A 25696-nucleotide genomic window follows, 5' to 3' on the forward strand; every position below is an offset into this window, starting at 1 on the left:
TAGGATGGACTGCGTGGATCTCCTTGGGTGGTGGGACAGGCAGGTGAGAAAGGTGTCCGGCTACCTGGGGAGAGTCGCTGAGACTCAGAAGCCTCCTAACGGGAGGTCCCTTCAGAAGGTGGGGATGTCCTCTCCGGACCCTTGCTCATTCCGGACAGTCAGTGATTCTGGGAGAACATTCTGGCCAAGGACTCCTCGGCTTTGTCCTTCAGGCCAGTGAGTCAGCAAGCACCAGGGGCTCCACCTCCACCCCCAGTTCCCATCTCCAGGCGGCCTTTCCACCCACGGGTCCCAGCGGACACGCTCGTGGTCATCTGAGCCGCGGTCACGGGGCACCTAGTCATCATCCCGTCTGTGCGTGGGGCCCCCCAGCGACCTCTGGGAGACATGTGGGGTTGCCCCGACACCCTCGGTTCACCCCCCTCCCTGGGCGAGGACGTGGGAGGAGGAGACGAGGGGACGAGGGGAAAGGGGATGAGGGGAAGGGAAGATGAGTCAACCCACGTGGTCCAACGAGGGAAACAGGAGAGCCAGCCTGCCGTCTCATGACGGAGGTCGGAGCCAAGCACACACCCGAGGGTGCTCGTGAAGCTTGCGGGGAGCCCCCCTGCCCCCCAAGACTGTGCAGCTTGGTTCTTAGCCTGACTGCGAGAGATGTCGCGGATCACAGTTCAGTTTGTTCCTCAGATGTTTCATGCTCATTTTTTTTTTTTGCCAAGAACACATCAACACTTGGAGTTGTTTTCCCATTCAAGCAGAAGTGTTTTGTGAGTCTCAAAGTAGTGGGGATGTTCTGTTTCCATGTTTTCCATGATTAGAACAGAAATGTTATTTTACTGAGCTAAATTCTTTTCAGAAATGTTATTTTACTGAGCTAAATTCTTTTCTGTTGTATTAATGAGGAAAAGTTATTTTCACATCTTTGGAATCACATTTATCTTACATTTATCAAATAAAACGCTGAGGATAGAATCACCGTAGAGCAAATGCAGATGAAGGCGCGTGGGCTGTGGGCTCCTTGGACATCCGTCACCCTTCTGTCCACAGTTCCCAGCGTACTTCTGCAGATTCAAAAATGCTGTGCAAAGGTAGACGTTTAAAATTGTTACTGTGCTTCGGCGTTTGGCCTAGAGTTTGCATTCTGTCTTGTTTTTAGATTGCCTTGTTTTCATAAATGACTTTTTTGGTTGGAAAATTTAGAGAACACTACATAATAGTAGCTTCAATAATGGGGTTTCCTTGTCTTTTACTTTGGTGGAATTCCTTCACACCTGTTAATATTTTATTTGTTTTTTTTTAATGTTTATTATATGTAATTTTGCACCATAGGATTTGGTTCTTTTTTAATTGGCGTGGAGTGGGTTTTGTTCGTTTCAGGAGTACAGCGCAGTGAGTCAGTTCTGCGTATGTCCACTCTGAAGACTTTTCCCATGGAGGCCACTGCAGAGTACCGAGCGGCCTGCCCTGTGGTTCCTCCCGGTTATGCTGTCACGAATTCTTAAATCCTATGCACGCATTTTGGGGGGCGGGGTGGGTTTCATTGAAGAAGCGTGTGAATTTGCAAAGGCCTAGCTCAGTGACTCTTAGGGTCCTTGGTCAGAAACCAGGTCGAGCCAGGACGTTTCCAGAAGCCCCTTGAGTCCCCTTCTCGTTGCCTGTAGCCCCAAGGATGAGCACCCCGCAACTTCGCTTGTTCAGGTTTGAACTTTATTTCATCAGAGTCTCTCGGCTGGTTTTGTTTGTTGTTTGTTTGTTCCTGGCTCCCAGTTGCTCGGTAATGAGTCTTCGAGACCCATCCGCGTCATAGCCCCCCAACCTCAGTGGGTGAGGATTTCATCCCATGGATCCAGACCACCATGTTTTATTCTGCTGTTTCCAGTTCTCCCTACTGTGTAGAGTGTTGCAGTGACCATTCTTGAGCATGCCTTCAAGGAAGACTTTATTAAAGCACAGCAAAGTGCAGACGCTGGAAGTTCGCGGCTCACTGAAGTTTTCCACGTGCACTGCTCCCCCTGGTCGAGCAGAGAATGTCCCAGCACCCGGGGACCTCTCTGCAGCCCCCGAGCCAGCAGGCTCCTGACTTTCGCGGTCGATGGCATCACTTGTTCTAGATCTTAAAGCCGGAGGTCATACAGTGTCTGCGCTCCTACTGAAGTTCTGTTTTTAAATCATGGCTTAAAAACCATTCTGTTGAGGAATGGTTGATTTACAGTGCTGTGTTAATTTCTGCTACATAGCAAAGTGATTCAACCATACATCTATCTGTCTGCCTATATATACACACGTGTTCTTTTTCATATTCTTTTCCATTATAGGTACTTAAGATTTTGAATATAGTTCCCTGTGCTACACAGAAGGACTTCATTGTTTATCCATTCTGTGTGTAATAGTTTGCATTTGCTAACCCAAACTCCTAGTCCATCCCTCCCCTCCTGTTGGAGAAGTTTCAAGATGCTTTTTCAGGGCACTCCTGTCTGGGCTGGGGGTCCGTGGAGGCATTGACAGCCATTTTGCAGAACCCCTTGGCAGTACACAGACACTTAAAACAAGAATTGCCAGAAATAGCATACTCTAGTTAAAATTACAAACAGGGTGCGAGCTAGGACATACACATGAAAATCTCTCATATATACTCTCTGTTTCTTTATGATGTTTTAGTTTCCAAAAAGAGTGAGCTCATGGCGCTTTGAGGGGAGGGTGTTATATTTTATCTGCCGTACTAACATTTTGGGGCTAATGAAACAGTTAAAAATAATATAATTGAAAAGGTTGAACTTCAGTGGCATGTGGTAAGGGCAAATGCTGGGAAATAGTCTCAGTAATGATAAAGTATGATGCGGCTGTTGATGACATCTGCCCACATACGTGTGGGGCAGGTGCCAGGAGTGAAATCTGGGGACAAGTGCACGTGTGATGCTCAGCTCCAGTTGTTGTTCAGTCACTAAGTCATGTCTGACTCCGCAGCCCCATGGACTGCAGCACGCCAGGCTTCCTTGTCCATCACCAGCTTCTGGAGCTTGCTCAAACTTATGTCCATCGGGTCGGTGATGCCATCCAGCTATCTCATCCTCTGTCGTCCCCTTCTCCTCCTGCCCTCAATCTTTCCCAGCATCAGGGTCTTTCCTAATGAGTCAGCTTTTCGCATCAGGTGGCCCAAGCATGGGGGCTTGGGCTTCAGCGTCAGCCCTTCCGATGAATGTTTAGGACTGATTTCCCTTAGGATGGACTGGTTTGACCTTGCTGTCCTAGGGCTGCCACCTAATCGTGTTGCAGAAGGGTTGTTCTGCTGGACAGCTCCCCCTGGAGGCGGGGTCTGGAAGCTCCACTTTTGATCTGTACCTGCTTTTCAGTTTCTGCCCTGGTGGCCCTGAAGTACATTCCTCTGTCTCTACGTGCTTCTTTAGTGGAGTAGATGATTATGCACGAGATTCTCCAAAGGAGGGCTACCACCAGGAAGAAGACGGGGCTCGTCCCATCACCACAAAACTATTCTGACATTTTGCACAGCGCAGAGAATGTGAAAAGGAATTTGAAAGATAAGCTGTTTAGACTTGGCCGAGGTCCACTTGTCCCTATTTGGCGGGATGCGAAACCCATAAAAATGGTTACAGTGGGGTTGGCACAGGGCGGTCTCCACGAGAAGCAGAGAGAGAGCCACAGAAAGGCGAGGATTTCACTCTGTTAACTCGTCTCAGACATGCTTCCCTGTGGAATACGTGTCACAGTTAACAAATCACCTTGATGGGGCATTCTCTGTTTTTCTCCCCCATGCAGACACGCATACACACACACACACGCATATACATACACACACACACACACACACACACGCGCACACACACACACACACACACGCACAGTAGTGTAGCAGCTGGCTTCCTTGCTTAGGTAAAAGGTCTCTCTAAATGGAACTAGCAAGCCTCCCCCTTCCTGTATGCCCACCTAGAACTCTCTGTGATGTTGAGAAGTGCTTTCGGTCGGCCTGCAGGCTAGAGAAAGAGCGGAAATTGAGTTTATTTTGAATGAAAGTCTCTGACCCCAGTCACCCGTCTTCCTTCTCTGGCGCGCGGACTGTGTCGTAAATCTTTGGGAATTTTTAGAACTTAGCATACTTTATAGCATTAATTCTGATAGTTTGACTTTCTGGGAACTCTTAATTGGGGCATGAAAGAAAATGTACATTCCATTCACTGTTCTGTCCTCTCGTGAAGAGTGTAGAGAGACTCGTCCAGAATATAAAAGTGCTCCGCTGACGCCGTTCCTTTCGCATCCCTTCACAGTTGTGTTACCTGTGACGTTTAAGCTCGATCCCTTCCGTCGATGGTGTGCGTGTCCGACGGACTTCATCGAGAGCTGGTGTAGCCTTTTCTTCTTTTTCAGATCATGTTAATTCAGGTCGGCTTCCACTTGGAGGGAATTTGTTACGCTCTTGTGGTGAACTGCTGGCTGTCGAGGTTGGCTTGGTTTCTGAGTTTTTCTACAGGCTTAGGGGTACAAATGGTGGTTCTTTTGCGCCTGAGGACTTTGTCGGCTTCTCTTACCCTCACGTAGTCTGAGTGACCCGTGTGGCTGTGGGCCACGGATGAGCTCCTTCTAAGGGCTGGGCAGAAAGCTCGTTTGGGTTTTCCCGTGCCATCTTTTTGGCCAACCCAGTAAGACATGGACCAGGACCCGCAGCGCTGCGACCTTTGAGATCTTCAGCCACGTCCCCCGTTTCCAGGGGCAGACGGTCTTCCTGACCAGCCTGGTCAGCCGGGCCTGTAGGTTCAGCGTGTGTCTCCCCGGGGAGAAGGCATGGGCCTCCTCGGGGGACTCGGGGCTGGTTTACTTGACCTCGCACCCCGGGGAGGGGCCAGGCAAGAGGGATGGGTGGGAATGCGTCACAGAGTACAAGTTCTTCCTGTTCCAGAAGCCGAAACACATGGGCAGGGAGCTAGCTGCTCGGACCTCAGGAAGAATGAGCAGGCCTTGTCCACCCCCTCAGATGTGCAGCCAAGGGAGCTGCTGGAGCCGGCGGGGGGTGGAGGGGTGGGGGGGACGGGGTATGGCTGCCGGAGCCAGTGGGGCCGCCTCGTCTCTTGGTTCTGTGGAGAGGTCCAGATGCGGAATGTGATTCCCCAGGAAGTCCTGAAGCTTGTGGCATGGGCTTCACATGTCAGGTCCCCAGTGAAATCGTGACTCTGAGTAACTCATGCCATTTTCTCGTTCGCCCTTTTGAACAGCAGTTCAGGATGGAGGGTTGAGACTCGCACTACTGCAGGCTTTTACTTAATGAGCTATTTCAAAATCAGACAGTCAGGCAGATTGAAGGGACGCTCGGAGCGTCACTGATGCCCTTTTCAGCTAGGCACCCTCGAGTCACAGCTGAAATGACTCTACATGCCAGGGTGAGATACAGCATCAGTCATTGTGTGGGCCAGAATAACAATATTTCAACGTGGATTTTATTTAGCAAAGTAAATGTGTCTCTCATGATTTTTGTTTGTTATTCTAAAAATTAGGTTTTTTTTTTTTTTTTTAAACAGAGCCATTTTGCATAAAATGCTAGGCCACCCAGATTGTGAAGCAAAAATCATGGTCTAAAAATGTCTTTTGTTCTGAAAAGTTGCCCATCGTTTAGATGTTCTTTGAATTATCAATGCTTCAGGATTATCTTCTAGGGCCAGAAGTGGTAATAAAATTTCCTACATGAATAAAGCAGATAAAGGAGACATGAATATCTTTTGTCTGGGACTGAGAAATGTTCTTTTTGCTTGATGTAAGCTGGTGGGAGCAGGGTGAGGGTCCTTTATTTCTGTAAGAGGGCTATAATAAGACTTTAGTTCTTTTTTCGTCTCTGATTTCATCCAGTAGTTGTCATGACCTGGAGTGTTGTTCAAGGGAAATTTGCGGGTGTGTTTCTGGGTGTGTTTCTGTAGCAAGAGCTCAAGAAACAGCTTGACCTCAGCATCCACCATGGGGGCCCTCTAACCTCTTATCTGGGGTCCCCTACAATTAAGGCATTTGCTGATAGCTTAAGGGAACAGTTCCAGGAAACTCACTTTTATAACCTTCCTCAAATTGAATAAAGATAAGCTTCTGAGATTTTAATCAGCCTTTCAGAAGAGGAAACCTCAGAATCACCAAATGGCCATTTTCAACTTGAGTGACTAAGGTCTGGTTTTGAAGACGCTGTTGTCGACCTGTGGGTAGGAAAACCCACCCCGCCTGGGCTGCTGTTGCCCACCACCCACCGACCCCGGTGAACCTGGGCTGTGGGTGGACAGGTTCTAAGTCCATGGGTGTTAACCTGATTGGCTTCTCCTTCTGGTCTCCTTCTGGGTAACTGAGCAGAGTTCAAGGAGCAAGTGTGGGTTTCTGAACCCAGCTCAGAGGCAGGGACATGGTGGGGATGAGACATCGCAGAGAGGAGCCACCTGGAGCCCAGGTGACTCGGGGCTGCCTCACCCATTGAGCTTACCTGGCTGGGGGCTAACCTAGCAGCTTCGCGCCGTGCTGGGGGGCCCCTGAGAACCTCCGCTCTCCCCGGCTGTCTGGGCATCTGAAGTGGTCCCCCACTCACCGCCGAGTTCCTAGCAGCTTCGCGCCGTGCTGGGAGACCCTGAGAACCTCCGCTCTCCCCGGCTGTCTGGGCATCTGGAGTGGTCCCCCACTCACCGCCGAGTTCCTTTTTACAGTGGTTTCTCACAGTGCTGTCCCTGCATCGTGAGCTGACACACCAGCGTTGCTGGGTTGTCGTCTAGGGTTGTTATTTGAGGTTGATTCAATGGACGCCAGCATCACCGCCACCACCATCAAAACAACAGCGATCAGACGCCTGCTGCTCTGTCTCATCAGCTCTCAGGTGCCTGTGTGTTCATGTTCAAATGCCTCTGGGGTTGGCGCAGATAGAACAGTTGACGGGGTGTCGTGGTTCAGTCAGTGGTGGGTTTTACAGCCGACGTGGTCGCAGGTGAAATACGGGCTGTATCAGGCTGGGTGTGGCGCTCTGGGGCTGCCCTCCAAGTACTCTCGGGGTCCTGGAGACACACACGCCAAGGACTGTGAGACACACGTGATAAATGTCACAGTGCTGTTCAGTCACTAGGTCGTGTCCCACCCTTTGGGACCCGTGGACTGCAGCAGGTCAGGCTTCCCTGTCCTCCACTAGCTCCCAGGGTTTGATCAGACTCCTGTCCATTGAGTCGGTGATGCCATCCAGCCATTTCATCCTCTGTCGCCCCCTTCTCCTCCTGCCCTCAATCTTTCCCAGCATCAGGGTCTTTTCCAGTGAGATGGCTCTCGCATCATGTGGCCAGAGTACTGAGGCTTCAGCATCAGCATGTCACAACAGAGGTGTGTAGTCCACATGTCATGGGCACTGGGTTGGAGCAGTGAGCCCTTTCTTGGGCATGGTTGAGGAGGCTCTTTCTGCAGTCTGTTGGTTCTTTAATGTTTGTGCATTTCGGATGAATTTCTGGAGCACAGGTTTCAGGTTTTAGCCTCATCTCTTTGGACAGCTGTAAGTGGTCACCCAAACCCAGATTCTGAAGCAACGCTGTGTGCATGGATTGATTTACACTGTAGGAGGTTATGAGAGTGCGTGCTGAAGAATTGCTGAAAGACGAGTCGGGGAGGGGATGGACTTGCAGTGTCTGGGGTCCGTTGGGACTGTTGTCAGTCATCCCTATTTCCAGAATATAAAATTAAGAACAGCTTACTGTCTTGGAGGCACTTGTTCAGATTTCATTTAGTAAAGTAAATATCTCCAGATGTAGTTGTTTTATGAAGAAGATTTCCAAGGCATTGGAACCAAGATGAGCACATTGTTTTTAAAAATCGGACTTTATGCAATCACAATGCTGTTAACAATATGGGTTTATTTTCCAGAAGCTATATTGCCAGGAGCAGCGTTTAGGTGTGCACTGGATCTCAGGCTTAATATCGAGTTGCTAGTAAAGCTCGTTAGCTAAATTCTACCTATCACACCCTCTTCCATTCTGTCCACAATATCTATGTCTATTCTGGCTTAGAATTTGGATTCTTCTAAAGAAATTGCAAATGTATTGAGCACCATCGTCTGTTTGTCTTCCGATGTGTTGGCAGTTTTCCACGATGGTAATTGAATTGAATTCATCTCAGCCTTGTCCTCGTGTGTTATATTAAATCTCCTGACTCAGAGTTCACGTCTGTAAAGTGGGAATGGTGATATTCGTCTTGTTAGACAAGAGGCAGCTGGTTGATTGTTGCATTTGGTGGGCATTTGAACACGCTGGTTCCCTTCTTCTCCAGCTCGTCTCACCCACTTGAATTCTTTGTCGTGCATTTTGACTTTAATTTAAACGTTAGAAGTGAATCACAGGGGCATTTGGTTGTGGAGTGTTCTTCTGTTGAAACGTCCTGATTGAACTGAATTAGCATTTTGTTATTCAGGCTTTGGGCCTGTTTGTTTCCTTTTTGCATGTTTTGCGTGTCATTGTGTCCTGGGGATGTGAGGGGCGAAGCATGGACCCTCCCCACCGCCAGTTTCCTGTGGTCTCAGCACTGAAAGTCCTGCACCAGGAGGGCCTTTGCAAGTAGCGGTGGTTCCTGCTGGACCTCAGGAAGTGGAGAGAGTCCGCGTCTCAGAGTGTCAGTGACAGCACTCCCTCTTTGGACTGAGTGGTGCTGTGATGTGTTCCACTCGGGGCTTGCTGTTCTGTCTGCCAGGGCCAGAGATGGACTTCTGAGCAAGTGCAGAAGGACTTGTCCCCCTAGGACGAGGCCACAGAGTGTGTGTGTTAAGATGGGGCTGGTGGTACTGGGTAGGGCTTTTCCCATAAATAGCGAAGATGCCAAAAGCATTTCAGTTGAAACCTGGACCTCCTGTTCTTCTGTTTAAAGCTGTTTTCTCTTCCTTCCAGGGTGGGTGTGCCGGCTCTGGCTGCGGGAAGTGTGACTGCCATGGCGTGAAGGGACAAAAGGTGAGTAGCCCTCCGAGGGCGGTGATCCCTCAGGTCGCCATCGCTGTGGAAGTCATTACTTTAGAGCAACCGAATAACCAGCAAGTCATGCTGAAGCTTTTTACCACGTCAGGCATTTCCCCAGAGCAATACAAATCAAACAAAACCAGGCTCAACAATATTTTTGAGGCATCCTGTCTGCTCCTCCCCAAAGCTGGTAATTATTGGTGGCAGTTAACGCTAAAAAAGCGATTTGGTTTCTTTCCTTTTTTGACTCTAGAAGGAACAAGTGTATTGGCAGAAAATCCGTTGAGTCAATCGCATTCTTTGGAATTAGTGCACGAAGACTAAACTTAGCTTTTTTTTTCCTGAAAAAAAAAACAAAAAACAAAAGTTTCTCTTGAACTTGAGAACCTTCTATTCAAATAAGAATTTTTAAACAGTTTTACATTCGTAACATACTTGTCTAGATTTATTTACAGAAACAGTAACTATTTGTCATTTCCCAAATGTACAATTATAATTTTTTTTTCTAAGCAGTACTCTGCCCTCTCTCTCACTTGAAGAATCGCAGATCTGTATGAAGATCATTTTCTCCTGAAGGCAGGTTGGGTCTGTGCATTTCAGTTGTTTGGAGAGAGGGTTTTCACCCCAGGACAGGGCAATATCCTGGCTCTGTGTGGGGTCACCATGGAAACGGGGTGGGGTCATGGGAAAACCTGGCCGCTGGGCCACAGCAGCTGGGGCCACGCGGAAGGGAGGCGGAGACCCCTGGTCCTCTTCCCACTTTCTGGGAGCTGGGGGTATTGTTCAGGCAAGCCATCCCTTCTGGTCTGCCAGGGCTCCCTGAATCACAGACTCACACTTCTGAAATCCAGCAGGTTCTACTTTACAGAAAATTGTTCCGTTTCTTTTCAGCTGTTTGCTGACGTACCAACATCACCCTTTTTAAAGTCTGTAGACGGTTGGTGCCACCGCTATCACCTGGGCAGGCTTTGAATCAGTGAAGTCTGTGGAAGCATTTTCCTGTCCTCCAGCATCCACACTCAGCACCCGCTTTATCCTCTGTAATCCCTCTTCTCGTGCTGTTTTCTTACTCGGGAAGTGTCTCTAGCTAGTTCCAGATTGCATCCTCGAGAGTAACGGCAAGATGTTCGTGTCACAAAGACTCTTTTTGTGTGTGTGTCTAACTTGAATTGTAAGCATGCTGAACTAACAAAGAAATCCTTCAAACTATACAAAGTGGAACTTTCAACAAATAGGAACTGGAGACTTATCAACATCACTATGGTTTTCTTATAACTTAGAGCATCAGAATTGGGGGAGGGGAGGGAGAGTTGGTGTTTCTTGCTTATAAAGAAAACGTGTCTTTTCCACCCGCTTTCTTGGTCTCATTCTCCACCATCGACTGCACCCCCTGGCGGCATTCACTCAGGCTCTGGTACTTTTCAGACACTATTCCGGTCTTACTTTTCTAGCCTGATTCATTTTACTTTTAGCCCCAGATCTCCCCCTTAATATGAGGAAATAGAGTCTTTATATTCATTATATATAAGGAAGTAGATTCATCCAGGTGCAGCTTTCCAAATATGTTTGGCCGACTTCTTCCTGACTTGACAGGGGCCTGGCCCTCGTCAGTTCAGAGCTGGTGAAAGCACCTTCAGAGAAGGCAGGTCACGTCTCGGGGTGTCTGACACCCACCCCAATGAGGAAAGGGGCTGTGGGTGTTTCTTTTCAAACCCGAGCACATGGAAGCCTTTGCTTTGGCCAGTGCATCAGTGGAGGCCCGGTCTGTGCGTCTCCGGGCCCAGGAACACACTCCGTAGGCCTGCCTTCCACTCAGGCATGGCAAGGTCAAGGTGGGAAGGTCACAGGGTCGCCATGATCCTTCCTGGTCTGCGCATGGTCCTTCAACAGGCTCCTCCACCGTCCACTTTGGGTTTTATACCTTATTATTATGATTCAATAAAGTCTGCTTAAATAAAATACTGGCAAGCAGTGGGTTAAACCATCCTGAATTTGTGTTTTAAAAGGCTGTAAGGATTGAATGGATTCAGACGGCCTCTTGAGATTTAGGGGAACAGCTAACTGATTTAGGATTATATCCTTTAAACAGAAAGCGGAGCCTGTCTTTTCTCCCCTTGAGTATAAATATTTCAGGTCCCGTGGTTCACATAGCATGAGCCGGGAAGAGGGCCTTCCTCCCACTGAAAGAGGAAATTTTAAACTGCCACTTATTGTCTCGGACGTGATGTTCAAATAATCAGTTTAACGATGGGAAACACCCAGAGCCTGCCTGAGCCGGACCTTCAGATCTGGTTCCATTTCTCTCATCCGAAGGTCAGATAACAAAGAAATGTATTCTTGGCTGGCACGTCAGCAAGAGAAATTGGTCTTCCTCATCTCCCACCGCTGTTCTCAGCCGCGCCTATCTGTGCGGATCGGGTGTAAATGCAAAATGAACAAAGGTTGAGCATCACAGAATTTGCCTCGAGCGCTTCAACCCACAGACCTGCTTTTGAGCTACCAACGCGTGTTTTCAGTTCTCATAGGGGTTGTGTTGCTGTTCTCCAGTGTCTACAAGTTAAAGGACTTTGGAGGTGTTTTTGAAAATAGGATGAAAAACGTCACATTATCGGGGGGAGTAAACGTGACCTAAATGGGACGGAGCGTCAGCTCATTGTTTCGGAGACATGCCCCCTTGAGGGACTCTTGAACATATTGGTTATTGAGAATCCACCAATGGAAATTGGAATATGTCCGGTGTAAATCACCAAAATCTCTTTTGGCAAAGTCCTGAGTTCCATGGAGATGAGATTCCTTGACAGAATGTCTGATATCCTCCAGATTTCATCAACAGATATTGATGCCTTAGGTCACTGTTCCCTAATCTCACAGGTATCAGTGTAGTGCTAGGGAGCTTGTTCCGACCTTGGCGCTTAGATTCATGAGCTTGTCACAGATTTCAGTCTTTGCTGACTTGTTTGTTTTCCCGGCGCCCAGATGTTTTCTCTGGGTAATTAATCTGGGTTAGTACACGGTGACTTTGTGTCTTTCCAGAGGCCTCCGCAGTGTGGGAATTTTATCTCCTTAAACTGATTAGGGTTTTGAATGCTTGCCTCCTCAGTACAAGCCAAAAGCTAAGCTCTTCTTTTGCTCCATAACCTGATTTTCTCAACTATTCGAGGTATTGGAAGAGGCAACATTGTCCCAGGAGTGACTCCCTTGGTCTTGGAAGTTAACTATTTCTATTTTGCAAAAAGAACAGAGTTTGCACAAGAAGTCTTACAAATGTTTTAGCCAGAGGAGCCAACATTTATGTAAAGCTATCATCCTATCCTGCAGAGTCCCAAACTGGAAGCCTCAAGTTAACTAGAGAGGTGGGAGATATACATGTGAAATGAATAACAATTTAAGAGTAAGTGATCACATTGCAGGAGAAACAGCAGAGAAAACAAATACTCTCGTTGTCCTGAGAAGGGAGTGATCCCAGCAGCCTAGGACCGTGAATAAAGGGACGGCTTCCGGGATGAAGCAGGATTCAGGCGTGTTGTGGCCTCACTGATGCTCCAGACTCACCGGGACATGAGCAGGGTCCTCTGTCATGCGTCTGCCTCAAGTCACGTGCAGACTTGAACTGCACTGATCAGAGAAAGTAGCCCCCATGGCCTGCTGATGAACATGACCTTGGCAAAGGATGGATGGCTCCTAATAGAGGGACATTGACAGGGACTTCCCCAGGCCACAGTCTTGGGGAGCACAGAGAGTCTTAATTAGGCAGAAGTGTCATATTTCTGAGGAGTGATGAGAACAGGGTGGTCATCTCACAGCTTCTCAGGACACTTTAACCTGCTGGTACCCAGGTCCTCGCCAGCAACGTGGGGAGGGAGCCCAGTTCGGTTCAATCGCTCAGTCGTGTCTGACTCTTTGCGACCCCATGGACTGCAGCATGCCAGGCCTCCCTGTCCATCACCAACTCCAGGAGCTTGCTCAAACTCATGTCCATTGAGTCGGTGATACCATCCAACCATCTCATCCTCTGTTGTCCCCTTCTCCTCCCGCCTTCAATCTTTCCCAGCATCAGGGTCTTTTCCAATGAGTCAGTTCTTCTCATCAGGTGGCCAAAGTATTGGAGCTTCAGCTTCAGCATCAGTCCTTCTGAATAGTCAGGACTGATTTCCTTGAGGGTGGACTGGTTGGGTCTCCTTGCTGTCCAGGGGACTCTCAAGAGTCTTCTCCAACACCACAGTTCAAAAGCATCAATTCTTCAGAGCTCAGCTTTCTTCACAGTCCAACTCTCACATCCATACCTGACTACCGGGAAAACCATAGCCTTGACTAGACGGACCTTTGTGCAAACTCAGCCTGAACGGAAAGCCCCTGAGCTAGCCTAGTGTCTTCTAGGGAGTAGGATGCAGGCGATAGGATTCAAGTGCTAATCAGAGCATGGATCAGTTTCCATTCTTCAAGGTAAGACGATCCTGACCTGCGAGGACCCAACAAGAGGACCTCGTGGTTCAGAATATTCTGGAGTCTTGACCACGATCCTGTTGCTCTAAGACTGGGTCCGTGGTCTGTATGCTGCTCCACTGGCCACCTGCCAAGGAAAGCAGACCTTCTGAAGCCTCTCTGTAAATGGGTGGTGATGAAGCAGACTGCTGAGGACCACAGAGAAATGGACCTGGTGATCTGGGGCCGTGGGCAGATCTCCCGGGTCCTGTTCATAGACAAATAACCACAGGGAGCCACCTTGTCTGCCCAAGTCTGAGCCCCACCCCAATCTGAGGCAGGTTAGGTGCAGTCCAGCCCGAGAAGCCAGGATCGCATCACCTTCGGGGGGGTGTCTATTCCACACAGCATTCAGAATAAAACCTAGAGGCGAGGGCAGCAAAGTGAGCCTCTTAACCCTGAGTCAGGAGATGCCATTGTCCCTACATGGTGAGGATGGGGCCTCCCTGGCCCCTTCCTGCAGGAAATCCTGGCATATTCTTTGCCCTCTAGGAAATTCGTCACTCTGGTTTACAAGGAGTCATCTTTGTTACAAGCCGGGCATGACGCCTTGGTCTCCCAAGAGGTGAATCTGGCCCTAGTTCTCATGCGTTCTGGACACAGAGATGGGGGTCGTGGCCCCGATGGTCAGCCCTGCCTGCACCTGGGAAGGTGCGTCTTGCCTTTCCTCCCTGCCAGCTCCTTGCCGTAGACCAGGGATGAATCAGTCGGCAGGCCTTTCTCGAAGGTTACTCTTGGAGACACAGCAAGTATCCTGAGTGTCTTTTCCTCAAGGACACACTGAATAAGAGAAAGTATGTGTAAAGAATTCTGTAAATCTAACCGTACCTCAGGGCTTCCCTGGTGGCTCAGTGGTGAAGAATCTGCCTGCCAGTGCTGGGGCCACGGGTTTGATCCCTGGGTCGGGAAGGCACCCTGGAGGGGGACGTGGCAGCCCGCCCCAGGGTTCTTGCTCACTGCCACAGGTCGCCATCGCCTTCTCCAAAAAGGCGTTAGGAGCCAATGTTAACATTTAATATAAAGGATCGTTCTTACCCCAAGATCGCAAACATAGGAGACTTTCCTAGTTGTCATTAAATCTTTGGTAAATTCCCTTTCTGAGACAAGGACTATATTTCATTGCCATTTTTTGAGAATTCATTAGTCTTCAATTTATATGTATCTTTATTTTCTTTTTTTTTCTATATCATTAAGGTTTTTTTTTAAATTTTATTATGTATCTTTATTTTCGTCAATCTTTCTTTTACTTCATACATGGGAATTGAAGACACTGCTTTGTATGTTATGCTTTATATATCAATTGGTTATTCTCTTTTCATTTCTTATTATTCTTAGTATCTCTGTAGCATAGATTTGAGACCTCAAAGATTATTGAAAAATAAGCTTATCTTTCTATTAATTTTTATTAGAACATAGAAAATTTCTTTCCCATAAATGAAATTTAACCACTGTTCCAAATATTAAAGGCATCATGTTTCTTCCCAGATATTTTATTTTTTACTTAAGTAAATAAAAATGAATATTTTTGTGTAAACTCTTTGGAACTTTGGGTAAATTAACTGATCTGGGCTCAATGAATTATTAATAAAAACACTAATTTATTAATTAAGCACTAACTCTGTGGGAGGCACCATACCACATTTGAATTAGTGAGGATTTCAAAATCTAGTATATTAGATCAAAAAGAAATTTCATTTTCTCGCTTCTAAGACGTGAAGTATAAATGCCAAAAGAGCACAACTCACTGTAACATAGGAGATTTACTTAATAAAATTAAGGTTTGTTTAGTGTATTTGTAATTACTTGTGTTGTTTGTGAGACTGGTTGGAAACCTCTGTTTTTATAGATGCTTTGAGCATTTCCCAAAGGGCAGTGGCGGCCAGTTCAGCCTTTCCCCAGACGTGGTCCTCAGTCCACCTGGAGGACGCTCTTGCTGTGGCCTCTGGAATGGAATACGAAGGGGTCCTCCGCTGTCACTAGGGGGACAGATAAGTCTGGGGCACGAGCTGCAGCCCAGGACATCTCAGAACCCTTCGTTACAGCTTTGGAACCTTCAGGGGTGGCTTATCCCTTGCAGTTTTCCAAACTCACTTGGTTACAGACCGCTCTGTTTCCCAAATCAAGGAGCAGCCGTTACGAAAGGATGCTTGGTAGGCTAAGAGCCTAGGTTCTCGTGTGTGTTCCACCAAGTCATTTGACCAGATTCTCCTGAGAAAAAGGGAAATGACGTTCGACCTACAATTTCCCAGTCTTGCTGAAAGGATCAAGGGAAAGGTACGGTACCTAAAAATCACTTGGGACATTTAAAATGTCATGTATGTACATCATCTTAGCAGTAGCTGAATTTTGAAGTTGGGGTAAATATGGCGATGAGCTTGCTCACTGGTGCATTTGGGGGCTGGATTCTCAAACCTGAAGACGCAGGCAAGCTGAGCACTTGTCAGTTCACGAGAAGGACCGTGCTATCAAGACAGCAGCTCTCCCAGCACCTGAATCAGAGAGACGTCAGATGTTTGCGGAACCACAGCAACATTGTTGGGAAGCCCGTTGGTAGCTTTTGGATGGTCTTGGTGGAGGAAAAATGAGACGTTCTCACTTGGGAGGTCTGTCTGGAACAGCCGTCCAGTTTCTAGTCAACACTGTGACTTTATCATCCATCTCCAGACTCATTAGGGGAACCAACTCTCCTGTTACTCACCCTCCTTACGTCGCAAGCGCCTCTGTAGGCTTTTTCTGTTAACGGCTTTTCCTGACACCCATGTAGTTACAAGCAGTGTCCAAACTCTTCTCCCCCCCAAGTCAACTTACCTTATTTGAGGTATTTTTAAAGGGGAACGTATGAGCACAATCGCTTTATTTCTGCCACAAGATGGATTTCAACACCCTAAGTGCCCACTTTAATCGCCTTGGGGTCAAGGTGTCCGCCCCGGGCTCTGACGGCTCACTTCTCTTCCTGTGTGCTGGGTAGATGGGTTAATGCAGACTCTTTCCTTTTCCATGTTTTCCCTGGTGTCTTGCAGTCCAAGATGTTTTCCAGATGTCTCCTATTTCCTATTTCCACATACTGGACATGAATCATCATCTGGCAGAGTCATCGTGAGAATCAGTGTGGGTTTCCACATTCACCTACTTTTGTCTTCTTGATAGTTCTTTGTTAAAAAAAGGGCGGGGGGTGGATTTTAAAAAACTATGCCTGAATCAAGAATGAAGTATCAACCATATGCCGTGGGGAAGCCATTAAGAGCAGATCCATGCCTAATGGTTTTCTTTTATCCTTCACGCACACATCTCCCTGTGCACGGATGTTGCTGGAATGTCCCTCTTGGGCACCACGGAGGGGACCATGAGCCACACCTCCCCCAGCATCCACTTCATCTGTCCTGTTTCTCTCCATTACATAAAGTCTGCCCCTTCGCCCTCTGCTTCTGAGACCTGTTACACTGGAGATAGATTTTAATCATAAAACTTCTACCTTTATGGATCTGTGACTGTACTTGGAATGACCTCATCCAGTGCAGCTTCACAAAAGAGTGAGTTGATCTTCGTTCCACGTTGAGATGGAATCAGATCAGATCAGTTGCTCAGTCGTGTCCGACTCTTTTCGACCCCATGAATCACAGCACGCCAGGCCTCCCTGTCCATCACCAACTCCTGGAGTTCACCCAGACTCACGTCCATCGAGTCAGTGATGCCATCCAGCCATCTCATCCTCTGTCATCCCCTTCTCCTCCTGCCCCCATCCCTCCCAGCATCAGAGTCTTTTCCAATGAGTCAACTCTTTGCATGAGGTGGCCAAAGTACTGGAGTTTCTGCTTTAGCATCATTCCTTCCAAAGAAATCCCAGGGCTGATCTCCTTCAGAATGGACTGGTTGGACCTCCTTGCAGTCCAGGGGACTCTTAAGAGTCTTCTCCAACACCACAGTTCAAAAGCATCAATTCTTCGGCGCTCAGCCTTCTTCACAGTCCAACTCTCACATCCATACATGACCACTGGAAAAACCATAGTCTTGACTAGATGAACCTTTGTTGGCAAAGTAATGTCTCTGCTTTTGAATATGCTATCTAGGTTGGTCATAACTTTCCTTCCAAGGAGTAAGCGTCTTTTAATTTCAAAATTAAAGGTCTTGAGTGGAATCTCATGTCCTTTAAAGCCCAGAACTGCTCGTGTGAGTGGATGCCGTCATCAGCGGTGCCCGGCCCTGACCGTCCTCGTCTTGACTCTTAGTAGAAAACCTTATTTTTTCGTAAACAGGATCCTGACCAAACAGTGGTCGGCAGGAACTTAGCTTTCTTCTAGAAGGAGCAAAATACTGCACGTTTTAATTCAAGATCAAAGAGTCAGCATCGACTCTGATGAACCACAGCCGTGCCGTGGATTTTCCTCCTGTTTGCTGGTGGAAGGTCACAAGCCAGTGAAATGCGGTTCCGTCTGGCACAAAACATGGGATGACTGCTGCCTGGGCTTGGAGAACCGCACCCAGAAACGGCTTTGCAGAGCCCCATCCTCCTGGGGTGGCTTGATGCAATGCATGACTAAACGAAGGAGGACTTAGAGGAAACAAGGGGGCCAGATGGCCCTGGGGACCGGGCGCCACAGGGTCCTATTTTCCCTTCAACAAGCCCCGTAGAGATGTGAACGTCTCCCGTGCACGCTCTGTGCATGGGTGGCGTGGCCTGCCTCCACAGCCACGTGGCTTTGAAAAAGCATCATGCTTATCTGGCCCCGAGTCCAGCTGACTCTGGGTCTCTCCACTCGGAAATCAGCTCTCAGTTCTCACCTCCTCCCTGAAATGCCATCCGCACAACCTTCCCGGTTTGAAGTCCCTCTCGGGTCGCCTTCATCTGAATACGGTTGTGCTCTGTAGACCAACCTACGACGAGCGGGAAGACACTCCTAGTGACGAATGAGAGATGGGATTCTCTCCCACTTGTCTTTGTTAGAGCTTGAGGATTTGTGCACAGTTTTTTTTTTCTCGTGAGTGGGTGTTCATTGTGGCAGCTGACGTCCTGCGTTGGTTCACTGATCACAGGTGAGAAAGCCCTGGCTCTCGGTTGGTTGGTGTGAGCTCTGAGGCCTGTAGTATCTGGATAAACACTTGACTGGGAAATGGTTTTCTCGAGGTAGTAAAGGAGCTCAGTCCGTCCACGGTGGATGCAGTGAGCTGCCTGCGTCTCCTGTCCCCCGCCCCCCTCCATTCCAGGAGTCTTGTTGAGGTTCTGCCCATCAGTGGCTGCAAGCTGATGGATCTAGAGGGTGGCTGGCACCCGTCCTTACCGACGTGCCAGCCCCAGGGACAGGCAGCGGCAGCAGTCACCCTGCCCTGAGCGCTCTGCTGTGAGCCCCGAGGGGGCAGAGAAAGCAGAGCCACCAGGGTGAGCCCGTGGGGGCTGGAGCCGAACTGGTCAGGGACGGGGACTCTGAGCTTCCCAGCAGCCAACAGTGGAGTGCAGCTCCCAGGCTCAGGACACGTGAGCGGGGCTCCCGTCTTGATCGCCTGTTTTTATAATCACGTTTGCCCTGACTTGTGGTGGAAGATCGGGCACTATGGGAAAGGCCGTGGATAGCTGTGTCCTGCTCCTCGAGACTTCTCACTTCCTTGTCGAAACCTTATGTCTTTACAGGGTGGGATGGGCCCTTGGTCATCTCTCTTTTCTAAGCAGGGCCTCTCCCAGCTGCTCTGCGTCTCACACGCGAGGGCGGGAGGTACGTGGCTGAACCTTGTTTGCAGACCATCTGTCTCTGGACCCGGGAGGCCCGGGAGTGACACGGTCTCTGCTCCATCAGACGTCCACCTGCTCCTCACGGGTGTTGCTGTTCAAATCCTCCCCCCATGGCTGCCCTGGGTGGCGAGCCTTGGGCCCTGTCCCTCCCCAGGCGGGAGCCGGCACCCCCGCGGTTTGCTGTCTCAGTCCAAGTACGGAGGCTCTAGTACCTCGTCTGACTCTGGACCACACAGGCTGGGCCCTGGGTGTGCCCGGGAGGCCGCGACCCCCCGTCTCGGAAGGTGGCCCGGCTCCCGGGCTCCTCCCCGCTCTGGCTGCTGGATGCCCCGTTCTTGTAGGAGGCCCTGACTTGACAGCTCGTGGAACGCCCTGCCTGCTGGGGCAGACGTGATCTACGGCTGGAGGAAAACTTCCAGAAAAGCTAACAGTAACTTTCGGAAGAACATCTGGGATCATGAGCAGAGCGATACTCTGTTTTAAAGACGCTGGATGCGGGTCCCCACTGATGCCTCAGTTTTCCAGGGCCCCGTGGATCCGGGCTTTGGGGGTGGGCGCTGGGGCTGAGGTCTTGGGGGCCGCGTCCCTACCCCCAGGGCTCTGAAGATGCTCCGGTGCCCTCCACCTTGGCTCCTGGCATTCACCCGCCTCCCCATGCGGGCCACATGGCTCTCCTCTGTCCTTCTCTGGAGCTCTGCCCATCTGCCCCGCCCCCAGGCCACGTGCCCCCCAGGCTGAGCATCTGCACGGGCGCACCTGTTCTTCCGTGCTGCGTCCCTGCTGCACGTCTCTGGGGCCTGCCTTCCCCCCCGAATCTCCCCTGCTTCCATGCACACACACCCCACACAGGCGTGTACACATGTGCACACACCCTTGTTGCCTAGATCCCTCCCCCACCCCAACCCCCAACCCCTCTGTCCCCTGTGGTCCAGTTGGGCTTCTAGCCGGGGGTCTTTTCCTCTTTCTTCATGGGCAATGTTGGATGTCGCTGCCCAAGACTCTTCCGGGATGTGATGGGGACTCCAGGGGACCAAGTCAGGAGGGTGACGTTAGAGCCGGTGGGGTGGGGGCCCAGACAACTTGAAGAGAAGAGGCAGCCATGCTCTCTGAAGCGGTCGGTGGGGGGCACCCAGAGCAGTGTGGATTCAGAGAGGGTCCCAGGGAGCCCAGCCTTTTGTGGGGCGGGGTGTGTCCCGAGCAGCTTCTCCGATGCCGGACCTGCCTCTCACGGGCTGGCCCTCTAAGGATCTGGCTCATGGCAGCTGTGTTCATCTGGGTCCTTGTGATTGGGATGGGTTTTTCAACCTGAAAAGGAGTCTTGGCATTTTGATCTAAATCTCCAACAGGGAGAAGGTGGACTCGGAGCTCTTAAACTTTCAGAATCCGCGCATCTACTGTCTCTGATTTCAGGGCTGCCCTGTAGAGGCCAGGGGTTCGTAGAGCTTTGCCATGCTGCCCTTTCTAAAGCGTAATTTACCAGAAGGAGCCGCGGTATGCAGTCAGAGCACCACTGGGCCTTGCTGGTATGCAGTCAAGGTCAGAGGCTCCCTTGATCTGCGCGCGGAAGGTCAGGCCTTAACGGGCTGGCACTTTTCAGGCAGACATGTCCTCAGCCTCGAATGCTTTCTCAGTGATGTATGCGGAGAGGGCAGGAATGTGATTCATGGCATTTGGCTCCCGCGCCTTCCTCATTCACTTCTCCAGCCTGCTGATGTGAAAGGTAGCAGTTCTTGAGTCCCCTGGGTCTTCCCCTCCCTTTTTTCTGTTTTTAAAAGTCTCAGGACACTTGCACGGTGTTAGCTGTGAGTGTGTGGCCGCAGGGAGCGGTGTCTGTCCCCTCGTCCCACCTTGTCCCACCTCGTCCCGCTTTCCAGACCCCTTCCCCGTGGGTGACCCCAACGGTGCGCCCGGAGCCTGAGGTCGCCAGGCTAGGCTCTGCTTCTGGGGCAGAGGGAGGGAGCCGGGAGGCTGGGCGCGCTCCACAAGGCTCTTCATGAGCCCCTGGGGTAGGGCCAGCTCCCTGTCCCTGTCATATTTGTTCCTCTGAGATTCTGCACCCAGGTGGTCAGCTGCGGTCCGTTGGCGTGGAACATCAAGTAGCTGTGAGCTGGTTGCTTCTCAGCCATCTCTCCCTGTAGGTGCTGGTCCTCCCCGCAGAGAATCGTTGAGTTTGGAAGCCTGTTTGTCCTCTTGGGATGTCTGCGGGGCTCCCCCTGGCTTGGAATTCTTGTGGGAGCCTAGGAGTTTTTACAAAGTTGGCAATTTCATATCTGGAGTAGGAGAGAGAAGGGAAGGCCACCTCAGGGTGCTTGACTGATCAGCCTCCTGTGGCCAAAGAGAAATTGCCCCTGTGGTTCTGCTGGATGACACAGACCCCCTGCAGAATGTGAAGGAGCATGGCCAGCGGTTGGGTCTGACCTTCAAGCACCCCCTTCCCCCTCCTTCCATCCTGTCTGTCTTTCTCTAACACACTTATCCACTGGGTCATCTGTCTTCAAGTTGATTTGTTAAATTTAAATGCAGGATACATGGGAAAATGTCACACAGTTTTAATACTCTATAATCTGTTCTCTGTTTTTTTTATGAGAACATTAATATCTCCTAATTTACAGACTATAATGTGATTTGCCTGTTTCAGCAATTTAGCTCCTAGCCAAAGAGTGTAATGTTTTAATCTGTTGGCATTAAGTATCTTAGAATTAACAAAACAGGAAACTGTCATATAAATTGAACCTTAAACGCCTCTGAAAAATAGACATGGTAAAATAGCATTAAATAAGATAACTGCTCGTTTAAATTTTTTAATAATTTGACCATGCCCCTGGGTAAAAACGTGTGCCCACGTTATCTTTTGAAAACACACTGCTGATTTTGTGAACACATTAAAGTGAAGGCTCTTTGTAAGTATTTAAGAAGGAGCTATTTGTTGTGTTAATTTATGCACCCTTATTTGGGATTGATTGTGCAATCGTATGCTTTTTCTGGGGCTTCCCTGGTAGCTCAGTGGTGGTGTAGAACCCCCCTGCCAATGCAGGAGACGTGAGTTCGATCCCTGGGTTGGGAAGATCCTCTGGAGAAGGAAATGGCAACCCACTCCATTAGTCTTGCCTGGGAAATCCCACGGACAGAAGAGCCTGGTGGGCTACAGTCCATGGGGTCCCAAAACAGTTGGACACGACTTAGCAACTAAATGACAACAACGATACTTTTCCTAACTATTCAGTTATAAAATCATTCTTGACCAAAAAATTGCCTTCAACATCATGCTCCATTTCTTTCCTGAAGGCACCATATGTTTTAAAACATACCATGGTCTTTACTGAAAACAGGTTAAAATTCGGTTATTAATTAGGATGATCTCAGCACGGTTCTTTCTCATTGAGGAGGCTGCGCTAATCGGTTTTGTGAAACCCAAGCCTGGCCCGTGCTGTGTTGCATTACATGCGGAATTGATTCGTCATGTCTTAACCTCCTTGGCCCTGTTCTGATCTTGATTAATGAAGTCTTGACATTATTGCAGCATGTTGGGGCGAGTGTTATTAGCCATGTGATAACAGTCAGGGAGCTTGGTTGGAGGGAAAGGAAATCATTTGAGGCATCTGAATACGTGTTCCTCAGGTCCTCACGGAATACACAGAAGAGGAGGGTCCTGGGGCCTCCGTCATCTCAGTGGGATGAGCTGGTGACGTGCTGGCCTCAGAAAGACTCAGGCTGACACCAGAGAGTAAATACGATGCCCTGGCCTTGAAAGGAATTACTAGCAAACATGCTCATTAAGGAAAAACCGAGAAACCCTGTGCATAAGATAAGGGAGGAATTTCCCACACCTGTCATGTTTTGCTAAATACTCAAGAAATGCTGAGTTTCCTACGTTAAATTTAGCCACAAAAACAAGAATGAGATAATTCTTGGGTCATGACCGATAGCATCAAAAAAGAGACCGACACTGCATTTTCATTCTCTTTTAAAATACTTTGTGGCCGTATAGGAAACGCCGTGGACCTCACAGACATGGAAGCTTAAAGACAGAAGCAAAAGGGATGTGTTTAAATGGACCACTGTCAGGAGGGCCTGATTTGTAAACATTTGTTCAGTGTTTGAGGCAATGCAGGGTCACTCTGAAAACTCCATCAAACCAAATCTGACTCTTATGAGATCCCATGGGAAAGGGGCAGAGGCAGGGTCCTATCTTAAGAGGGCGACACGGGTTTTCAGGGAGTCCATGTGATCGATGCTCCAGCCAGGACTGAAATCTTTTGCTTCCTAAGTCGGAGTTCTTCCTCGTCACACGGCATCATCAGTTAAGCATGAGACTGCAGAATAGGGCTCCCCAAAGCTCCGCTCACTCACCCAGGGCAGAGGCGCCTATTTTGTGGTCAGGTCAGACATGGAATCCCTAAACCTGCGCTCTCTGGGTTGGTTTGTATTACTTCTTTGGAACCTTAAACATTTTGTTTCCTTACTCACTCATGAAAATATTTAGCGAGCACCTACTGTGTGCTCTCTGTGCCGGGTGTGGGGGCCCAGGGAATGCCCCTGGTAGGGTACCTCTAAAACCCAGCTTTAATAGATAAATGCATTGAACGTTTTTTTAAGAAAACATTTTCTTCATTGCCAATTGGCAGTCCCTCTAAAGGTTAAACCTAAAGAACACCTTGCGTGCCTTTTGTGTTAGTAATGATGATTGTTATTGTCAGAATAGTCCTTTTGCATTCTTCATATTTACTGTTAGCACAGACTTTAAAAAAAGCCCTCCCTGACCTAGATTGTGGCATTTCCTGACTTTTATGTGCCCTAATTCTGTTCAGGATGCACGCACTTCCAGAACCTTGTCACACACCCACATTCATTTTCAAGTTCAACTTAATAACATCCTTAGTGCTGGTAACAAGAAAACCCTCCAAGGACTGTTTAGACATTGTGTACTAATTGGTATTCCTAAAATTTGGTGATGACATACAGTGCCTGTCTTTAAGCCTCAGGGTAAGTGTCTTTTTGAGAAAAGTGATGCATTTTTCCTTGTCTAAACTCCAAAAGCTTCTGACCTCCCGTTGTTATTTTGTTTGCAACAATTGTGTTCCTTCAGGCTCCCTCCTCCCCCACAGTCTGTAAGTTAGGACATAGGATTTTGATAAAGGCGAGTGAGCACGAGAACAGGGGACTTTTAAACACTGAAGAGGCACTCGTGCTGGTGAAGGTGCAGTGTTGCCGGCAGGTTCTCAGCCCCCTGAGGCCTCTGAGGCCCCGCCAAGGTGGCTTTGTGCCACTCTGGGCACTTGAGGCAAGGCCCGCCCCTGCCAGGCCAGTCCCCAGCTGTAGGTAGATCTTGCCTCCTCCTGCCTGCAGTGCGCAGCACACAGCCTCCCAGGGCCGCCAGCTCAGTGAACCTCCAAGCTGCTGTCAGGCCTCTTTTATGTCCGTACTACTGTTCTGCTTTTAAAGTTTTAAGTCTGTACTGATTGTAAAGTCATAGGTTTAGGCAGAAGCATTCCTGATTTTGATTTTCAAGAGTACCCCATGTTACCTCTTGGGGAGCTCTTAAAATCTGGTTGGATTTTTCCCCCCTTTCTAAATGACAAAAATCAAGAGAATGGGTTAAATGATCTCAAGTATGTATTTCCTATAAACTGATAGTAGAAGGGCCAGAGAAGACTCTTCAAATAAATTTTACCAGCAGTTGGATATTTAGAAATTGTTTCTTAGAGACCTCTTACTACCATATTTGTACCTGTTTTGCAGAATTTAATTATTTCAAAATGTACTATTTCCAATCATTTACAAAGCTGAATTTACTCCCCCACCCTGTGTTATTGTTAGATTCCCCTTGTATTATTGTTAGATTCTGGGTTTAAAAAATGGGTGCAGAAAGCAGTCTGTAAAACATCCACAATTCACGTTATTTCTAGGGTCACAGCATTTATGTTACTTAATAGGCTCAGTGTTCAGGTTACTAGTTTTATATTTAATTTTAGTTACACTTTTAAACTGAAGTATAGTTGCTTTCCAGTGCTCTGTTAGTCTCTGCTGTACAGCAGAGTGAATCATCTGTACACATCCACTCTTTTTTTGTAATTACATTTTTAAATTCAAATTAAAATTCATTCCCGTAGTGATCTGTGTTGCAGGCTTATAAAAAATGATTTCTCTTAGCTGTGTCTGCACTGATATCTTCAGTGGCACTAAATATTTAACATTAGTATATTAAGATAATGAATATTTAAGAAAAAAAGGCTGAATGTTTTCAGGGTCTACTGGGGGAAATATTGATGGGGGAAGTGTGGACCCACAGCGCCCTCTAGTGGCAGAAAGCCAGAGCCCTTGGGGGCTTTCTTGTTCGGGCACTAAGTCGTATCCACCTCTTTGGGATCCCGATCCAGTGAACTGCAGCACGCCAGGCCTCCCTGTCCTTCACTATATCCTGGAGCTTGCTCAGACTCATGTGTCTTGAGTCAGTGATGCCATCCACCATCTCGTCCTCTGCTGCCCCCTTCTCCTGCCTTCAATCTTTCCCAGCATCAGGGTCTTTTCCAATGAGTCACTTCTT

The 25696-nt window shown here is 48.7% G+C and overlaps 1 protein-coding gene across 1 annotated transcript in view; it reads left to right on the plus strand.

Annotated features, from left to right (window-relative positions):
- Nucleotides 1-25696, plus strand: part of COL4A1 (collagen type IV alpha 1 chain) — a 133504-nt gene that overhangs the window by 46394 nt on the left and 61414 nt on the right. The window contains exon 2 of the mRNA XM_070380742.1: nucleotides 8883-8942. Coding sequence (XP_070236843.1) covers nucleotides 8883-8942 — 60 coding nt within the window. The remainder of the gene's footprint in view (nucleotides 1-8882; nucleotides 8943-25696) is intronic.

This window comes from Bos mutus, chromosome 12, assembly GCF_027580195.1.
Source record: "Bos mutus isolate GX-2022 chromosome 12, NWIPB_WYAK_1.1, whole genome shotgun sequence".
Lineage (NCBI taxonomy): Eukaryota > Metazoa > Chordata > Mammalia > Artiodactyla > Bovidae > Bos > Bos mutus.